This window comes from Vicia villosa, linkage group LG5 (genome assembly GCF_029867415.1).
Source record: "Vicia villosa cultivar HV-30 ecotype Madison, WI linkage group LG5, Vvil1.0, whole genome shotgun sequence".
In the NCBI taxonomy this organism is placed as follows: domain Eukaryota; kingdom Viridiplantae; phylum Streptophyta; class Magnoliopsida; order Fabales; family Fabaceae; genus Vicia; species Vicia villosa.
The window spans coordinates 122,595,249-122,603,997 of record NC_081184.1 but is presented as its reverse complement, the minus strand read 5'-3'; the positions used below and the strand labels follow the sequence as shown (position 1 = coordinate 122,603,997).

At 36.4% G+C, this 8,749-nt stretch overlaps 1 protein-coding gene across 1 annotated transcript; it reads left to right on the top strand.

Moving 5' to 3' along the window:
* The first annotated feature begins 6,724 nt into the window (after positions 1–6,724).
* On the top strand, positions 6,725–7,366 carry LOC131605312 (uncharacterized). The gene has a single exon (XM_058877685.1). It carries the CDS (start codon positions 6,725–6,727, stop codon positions 7,364–7,366), a length of 642 nt encoding a protein of 213 aa, XP_058733668.1.
* Positions 7,367–8,749: the final 1,383 nt, after the last annotated feature.

The window sequence follows — 8,749 nt, the reverse complement described above, 5'->3', positions numbered from 1 at the left end:
ACGTCCTCCTTTATTACCCTTGTCCCTAAAACCAAAAACCCTCAATCCTTGAAGGAATATCGTCCCATTTGTTTGGTGGGTAGTTTGTATAAGATATTGGCTAAATTGTTGGCTAATAGGCTTAGAAGTGTGGTGGGTAAGGTGGTTTCGTTTAATCAAACGGCTTTTATACCGGGTAGAAATATATCGGATGGTGTGCTTATTGCCAATGAGGTGTTAGATTTGGCTAAAAGAGAGAAGCGGAGTTGTATGGTTTTGAAGGTCGACTTTGAGAAGGCTTATGATAGGGTGAGTTGGAATTTCGTTAGATATGTTTTTAAAAGGATGGGGTTTGGGTGGAGATGGAGGAGATGGATGGAAGGTTGCATTTTTTCCAACACTACGTCCATTCTTGTTAATGGGAGCGCCACTAAAGACTTCGTTGTGGAGAAAGGTCTTCGGCAAGGAGATCCTTTGTCTCCTTTTGTGTTTGTCCTAGTGATGGAAGTTCTTTCGGCCCTTATGAAAAAAGCTAAAGAATTGGGAGATTTCCGTGGTTTCAAGATTAATCATTGTAAAGAGGTGGATTTACTCCAATTCGCGGACGATATGTTGATCTTTACCGAGTGTGATTTGGCTAACCTATGGAGTCTAAAAGCGATCTTTAGAGGGTTTGAGATGATGTCCAGTATGAGGATCAACTTCCACAAAAGTAATTTATATGGGATTAATTCCGGTGATTGGTTTATGGAAGCCGCGGCGAGTTTCCTCTCTTGTAAGGTGGGGTTGCTTACTTTTAAATTTCTTGGTGTCAAGGTGGGAGATAGTCCGAGGAAATTATCTATGTGGAGAGAGTTCATTTTGTCGTTCAAAAATAAATTATCGGTGTGGAAAGGTTCCAATCTTAGTATGGCGGGGAGGGTAACTCTCATTAACTCGGTTATTAACGCGTTACCTATTTATACGCTATCCTTTTACAAGGCGCCTAAAAAGGTGTTGAATGAGGTGTGTTCTATTCAACGCAAATTCCTATGGGGAGGTGGAGAGATGAAACGTTCCATTAATTGGGTCAATTGGGATACGGTTTGTAAGTCCCGAAATGAAGGCGGTTTGGGTGTCAAAAATATGGAGATCATGAATGTGGCCTTGCTTAGTAAGTGGAAGTGGAGAATCCTTAATGATAAAGAGGCGGTTTGGCGTGATTTTTTGGAAGCCCGATATGGTAATATTAAGCTCAAAGTTTTGGTTGGAGATTCTTCGGTGGTGCATAATAATGATTCTATTTGGTGGAGGGATTTAATCACATCGGACAATTATGATAATCTTCTCTTGGATAATTTTTCTAGTTCAGTCCATGTTTGTGTGGGTAACGGGGAGTCTACTCCTTTTTGGTACGCGCATTGGATCGGACAGCACTCTTTGATGGCGAGTTTTCCGAATTTGTTTGCTAGGGCCTGTGACCATATTATTAATATTGCTTCTGCAGGTTCTTTTCACAACAGTGGCTGGAGGTGGGATGTGAATTCGATTTTCCAGCAAGCCAATTCTGTTTCATCGCTGGCTGATAACGTGACTGTTGGGGCTGGTTTAGCTGATTGGATCAGTGTTGTTAATGAGCTGCAGCAGGGTGGCAGCAGTGGATGTTTGACAGCGGAAGAGGTTGGTTCCAGAACAGCCGCCGCCAGCAGTACTGAGCAGCAGTCTCCCACCGTTTTTGGGGAGCTCTTGCGTAATACGGAGTTGCTTAAGGATGTTCCAGATTCTTTCTCTTGGTCTTTAGGTCCAGATGGAATTTTCTCGGTTAAATCTTGCTATGACTTTCTAAAAGCTAAACTGTCGGGACCGGATTTGTTAGCGGACAAAGTTCGGGCTCTCTCCTATCTTTGGAATATCAAGGCTCCTTCCAAAGTCCTTTTCTTTTGCTGGAGATTTATACATAATCGTCTTGCAACTAGAGACCTCTTAGTGCGCCGAGGAATTTTAAATGAGGGTAGTGAATCTTTTTGTGTTCTTTGTATGAAGGAGGAAGAATCTCGGACTCACCTTTTTTCGAATTGTGATGTTTCAATTACAGTTTGGCGTCGGGTTTATATGTGGCTTGGAGTTGGGGATTTCTTGTCTTTAGAGGAATTCCAAGACTTTCTCTATCATTGTGACAAGATTTCTTGTCTTTTTAAGAGGGCTATTTTGTCGGTGGCTTGGTTGGCGACGATTTGGACTTTGTGGCTCAAGCGTAATGCTATCATCTTCAAAGAGGAATCTTTTAGCTTTCTAGAGTGTATGTCGGAGATTCTTATTATTTCGTGGAATTGGTTGGGCTCTTTTTATAAGAAGGCGCCTTTATGTAATTATTTTGGTTGGAATACCCTACCTCTCTTGTGTTTTACCTTGTAATTCTCTTTCTCGGGCGGAGCATCCCTTTTGCTCCTTTAATTCCATTGCTTATTGAAAAAAAAATTGATATAGTCAAATTGTTTAAGTTAATATATCAATTTTAATAAATTTAACTCTTTACTAATAATTATAACACTGCAAAAAAAACCTGGTTTACCTGGTGATCATAAATCCCTCACAACACAAGAAAACCCCTACAATGACAATATATTTGAGGGGCATAATTCCCATGTTGTAATTAATAATAATTAGTGATCATAGGTGTCACTATAGAAAAAAATTAAAATTTGCTGAGTAGAAATTACGTCACAATTCTAAAAATAACCATGCATCTGGAAACTTGCAATGCAGATGTTCATTTTGTAAAGACGTTAGTTGCAATTTTTTACTGAGTGAAAATCACGCTCCTCATTATCTTCTTCCTCATTTTCTTCCTCCTCATCCTCGTCATTATCCTCGATTACGTCTCCTTAACCACCAACCGCTCCAAATCCATCAACTCCGCCATATCCACTGAAACCTTGATTTTCACCCGTAGAACCATGCATGAGTTGGATTCTTTTGTGGGAGCATATATTATTTCATTTGCTCACTACTACAAATAATACAAACAATGACGCCACCTTTACCTTGGTCCTCCAGGGAACTGTAATGATATCTATAAATTATTGGCGCCTATATATTTTTTCATTTTTAATTAAACAATTTCTTTTTATTACCACGGTTTATGAAATCAACTGTAGTGATATCATATACGTGGAAGTCAGTTCGAATCTGAGCCCTACTAATTCGTGATTTCTTCTGTATGTTAGATAAGCCTTGCATTTTTATTTTAAAAAATAAAGTAATATCACCAAGGTTCCTAAAGATAACCATTGTCATATATTTTCCATTTTTATTAATTTTTAATGTCATAAAATCTGGCGCTTTATTATAAATTATCATTAAGGTCAATCTTATATCACCATGGTTGTTAAAGAAAAGAGTTTTGGTATATTTTTCTTTAACTTTTTTAACATTTTAAATTCTTAAAACTTGGCAATTTTCATAAAATTTCACTATATATCACAACGTTTTTTATTAATAGCAGTGTAGATATGAATTATCCACTTGAAGGTAACAAAGCTAACTAACTTCTCTCTTCAGTTCCAATTTTTCATTTCCTTCATGAAACAACACATATCAACCCCTGACAAATATATGACATCGCAACCCTAAATCAAACAACACCATTGCAACCCTAAAGAAACAAAATCAGTAGAATCCCTAACGAAGCATTTAACATCGTCGGTTGAGGAGGAACTCAGTGAAGGAGCCAACACCATTTTAACATAATATGTGCTTTCATACTCTCGGGAAGGAGCCGACACTGTTCTTGACTAGCCTTCAGTTTAGCTGTTGAGGAGTAACTCAAAGAATGAGCGTACACCATTTCCCCATGCATTTACAATAATTTCATTTTCCATTAGGTCATATTTATATTGCCATTGTTGTTGATGATGTCATTATTGTGGTTTATGTATTTGTTGTTGTCTATGTCATCGTTGTTGTTGATGTAATTGTTGTTGGTGATGCCATTGTTGTTGTTGATGTCATTGTTGTTGATGATGCCATTGTTGTTGTTTATGTATTTGTTGTTTTTGTATTTTTTGTTGATGATCCTATTGTGAATGATGTTTATGTCCTAATGTTGATTGTTTTATATCTTGATGAAGCTACGTTTACAAATAGAACTGTTACAAACGATTCTCAATCTGTAGGCGGAGAATCGAAAAAAAGAGGTGCCACAATGATGACTAGGTTAAAAAAAAGTCCACAAGTTAGGTGCTAGACTTTCGGTCGAGTTTAGAGCCTTTTATATGATTCTTCATGGTCTTAATACTTCTTTTTTTAAGAGTTATGTTGCATTCCTTGGACATAGAAAAGTCAGCATATAGATAGATGATTGAAAACAATGTGACAGATGAGGTGAAAAAGAGCATATGGACTTACGTTTAGGTATTAATTTTAAATTTCATTGATTCAATATTACTTTATATAAACATTAGTACATACTTATTGATATTAATGTGTAGATGACATTTGAGTTTACTGGTGATTTGAAGTTGGCCATAAAATGGATCACTTATGTTGGTGTGGCTTGGAGGAGTTTTAAGTCACAGCTCACGAGTAACTACATTACGAAGGCTACGTCAATATTGAGCACCCATGGAGATTATGTGCTAAAAGAAAAGCTTAGGCTTTTAAAAGACAGACTAAAGTGGTGGAACAAGGAGGTCTTCGGGAATATTGAGTTGGACATGGAGGAAGGGGTTCGGGACATGAATATAGCCGATGAGAAATTGGAGGTGGATGATAATTTAACTTTCAATGAGAACCTTGAATTGAGGAGGGAAGCTTGTTGTAGGTTTTGAAGGAACTTGAGGATTAAAAAAAATATGCTTCTTCAAAAATATAGAGTGAATTGGCTTAAAGAGGGAGATTCGAATAGCAGTTTCTTTCACAAAGTTATGAAACAAAGAAGAAGGATTAATCATATTGGGCCAATTGTCTATTCGGGGGGAGTGGCGGAATCGGTGGAGGAAGTGCAAGAAGCGGTGTTTAACCACTTTGAGAAGAAGTTCTTTGAAGAGGAAGATGTTAGACCGACGTTGGATGGTATTCATTTCAAGGCCATTAGTGCGGAAGAAGCTTCGGGGCTTGAGAAACCTTTTTTGGAAAGTGAAATCAAAGAGGCGGTTTGGGATTGTGGAGTGGCTAAAAGTCCGGGGCCGGATGGGTTTTCTTTCCTCTTTTTAAAGAAGTGTTGGCATATTATAAAAGATGACTTTATTAATTTCTTTAATTCTTTTTTTGAAGGAAGAACCATTTCAAAGGCGGTTGTATCATCTTTCTTAACCCTTATTCCTAAATGTAAAAATCCTTTGTCTTTGGATGATTATAGGCCCATTTGTTTGGTTGGTTGTTTGTATAAGGTGGCGACTAAACTCTTGGCAGGAAGATTAAAAGGTGTGCTTAACTACATCATCTCCCCTTCTCAAAGTGCCTTTGTTCCCGGGAGACAATTGTTGGATGGGGTCCTTGTGGCGAATGAGGTAGTGGATTATGCTAGAAAAGAAGGAAAAAATTGTGTGCTTTTTAAAGTGGATTTTGAGAAGGCCTATGATAAGGTTAGTTGGAGTTATTGGAGGTATATGCTTAAAAGAATGGGATTTGGTGCTAGATGGATAAGTTGGATGGAATTGTTGATTTTCAATAGCAAGATGTCGGTGCTTGTTAATGGAAGTCCTATGAAGGAGTTTATTATTCACAAGGGTTTGAGACAAGGAGACCCTCTTTCTCCGTTTCTTTTTGTTCTAGTGGCGGAAGGTTTAACGGGCCTTGTTAAACAATCTATCGATGTAGGAGAGTTCCAAAGATTTGCTATTAAGGAGGCTTGTTGGGTTGACATTCTCCAATTTGCGGATGATACGTTGATTGTGGGGGATGGTAATTAGAAGCATGTTAGGGCCTTGAAAGTGGTGCTTCGGGCTTTCGAATTGGTGTCGGGGCTAGGAATCAACTTCCATAAAAGCAAATTAATTGGAATTAATGCTAATCCTCATTTCTTGGATGCGGTGTCTCACTTTCTTTCTTGTAAGAAAGGAGTAACTTTTATTTTCTTGGCATTCCGATAGGTTTCAATCCGAGGAAGGAAGCGACTTGGAATCCTCTCGTGTTGAAAATGAAGAATCGTTTGGAAGGATGGACAAACCGCTTTTTGAACTTGGGAGGTAGAATCACTCTTTTGAAATCCGTGCTTAGTTCTTTAGCCATTTTTACCATGTCTTTTTACAAGATGCCGAGATTAGTGATGAAGAAATTTACAAGAGGAGAATTCATTGGGTGAAGTGGAGTGATGTTAATTTGCCTTATGAGTTAGGGGGATTAGGGGTGAAAAATATTAACTTGTTTAATATGGCTCTCCTTAATAAGTGGAGGTGGAGAATTCTTGAAGGGAATAATGCTTTATGGTTTAATATCCTAAAAGCTCGGTATGACGATTTATCTACAAATATCTATGGTGTTGGAAGCGGTTTCAAAGTTCCCCATCTTGTTCATTTTGGTGGAAGGATATGGTAAAAATAGGCTCCTTTTCTTCTTGTGATCCGATTGTTGAAAATTGTAGATTCTCCGTGCACAATGGGTTCAACACTCCTTTTTGGGAATCTATATGGTTGGATGGAAAACCTCTTAAGGAGGAATTTCCAGACATTTTTGAGAAGTCTCGTTTGAAGAAAGTTTCGGTGGCGTCGATGGGAGGTTGGAAGGAAGAAAGGTGAATGTGGGGGATTTACAGATAAGAGAGGACATGTTGGAAGATGATGTTTTTGGAGTAATGTATGGTGCTTTGAAAGGTCGTTTGGAGGAATTCGGTGGTTGGAAGGAAGAGAGGGATTCGGTGGTGTGGATTGGGAAAACGGCCGCGGATAAGGTTTTCTCGGTGGCATCTTGTTATGATTTTTATATGCGTCATCGGATCCCATTTGGGCCTTGTAACAAAAGTGATGAGGCTTTCGGCTTACTATGGAAGACGGAGGTTCCTTTTAAAATAAAGTCTTTCGATTGGAGACTTTTCCACAATAGACTTCCCACAAAAGATCTCTTGTTGTGTAGAGGTATGTCAATACCTTTAGATAGTTTAAATTGTGTTTTGTGTGGCAATTGTGAGGAGACAATAAAACACTTCTTTTTTAGTTGTTCGGTGGTTAAAAAGGTGTGGGTGGAAGTGGCTTTATGGGTGGATAAAGGGGAGACTAATGTTTATGATTGCATGGCAAATTTTCTAGATTGGTATAGTTTCTTTCGCCTAAAGAAAGTGAAAGAGGGAAAGTTGGGGGTGGTGTTGCTTGCGACCTCTTGGACCCTATGGATTCTTAGCAATGGGGTTTGCTTTCGGAAGGACAAATGGAGCGTAAACGATATTGTTTGGAACATGAAGTTGCTCGTTTGAAAGTGGATGTTTTGTGGGAAAATTACATACTCCAATTTTTCTTTCTACGACTTCATTAAGGAGCCTTTGTTTTTTCTTTCGTAGATGAAGTTGGTTTGTAATTTTCTTTTCCGTGTAGGGGTTTCCCGTGTCCTATTGTAATTGGATTAGAGAACCCATTGTTCTCTACTTTAATATATTTCATCTCTTGCTTTCAAAAAAAATAATAAAATATATTCAATACTTTTATGATAATCATCAATATATTTATTAATTAGTTAATATATTTGTTATTTTCGATATATTTAATAGGTAAATTATTGCTAATTTATAGGTAAAATAAATCATATTATGTACAAATTTTAAAAATATTATGTTCATAATTTATTAAGACATTGATTGATATTTGTATCATATACTTTCAAATCTTTTTAAATTTCAACAAATTTAATCTACTTATCCAAGTTAGTTTCAAATTTATAAAGTGTTATTGTCACTACTACAAAATTGTAACATATTATATCTTTAAATCAACATAATTGGTAACTCCTATCTAGTCGTCTTAATTTTTTATTAATTTAAATAAATGCTTTTTATTAAGGTTCAGATTATCAACCGTGGTAATATATTTTGGGATTACAAAACCTCAATTTATATATGGGTAATGCTAACGAGTGTCCCGGGGAAACTGGTTAAGAGATTAAAAAGGTAAGTAGAACATTGTTTAATAGATTAAAAAGATAAGTTTTTTACCTAAAATATAAGTATTCAATGCATTTAAATTATAAACAATTATATTTACTAAAGAATATTATGTTTATTCAATGAATTGATTTAAAATAATTTCTTTATTTGGAATGCTTAACCAGTGCGCCTGGGGCACTCGTTAGCATGACCCTTTGTATATTTATATTTAAATTAAAACATTTAGCATTAATTTTTCCAATTTTACTTTAATTTTTATAATCTCAAATACATTTTGTATGCAATATCTTTATTGTTTTTCTTAAATCTTGAAATTATAACCGGAGGATCATACAACTTAGTAGAAACTCCATTTATGAAACAAATTAATGTTGTAGTAGCTATCCAGATTTACTATTAGAATTTATATGCAACATAAGGGAGTAGAGACTATCGATAATTCTTAGCTTGATCCATTTCTCATTGTTATTTCTTGTATACATAGAGGTTACAGAGATATACATGTAATTACACTAAATAATTACATTTAATGAGAGAAAATCAATTTATGATTTGTTTCCCTTATTCTAGGAACAAACCGATTCTTATTCACATCCCCTTCAAATTGATGTTGTTGATCAATGAGCATCAATTTACAAACGGATGACGTAAACGCGGAACTTCCTTGGTAAGAATATCTGCAACCTGCAATTGAGTACT

Coding starts and splice junctions, on each gene's coding strand:
- LOC131605312 (XM_058877685.1), top strand. CDS start 6,725: ATGTTGGAAGATGATGTTTTTGGAGTAATGTATGGTGCTTTGAAAGGT.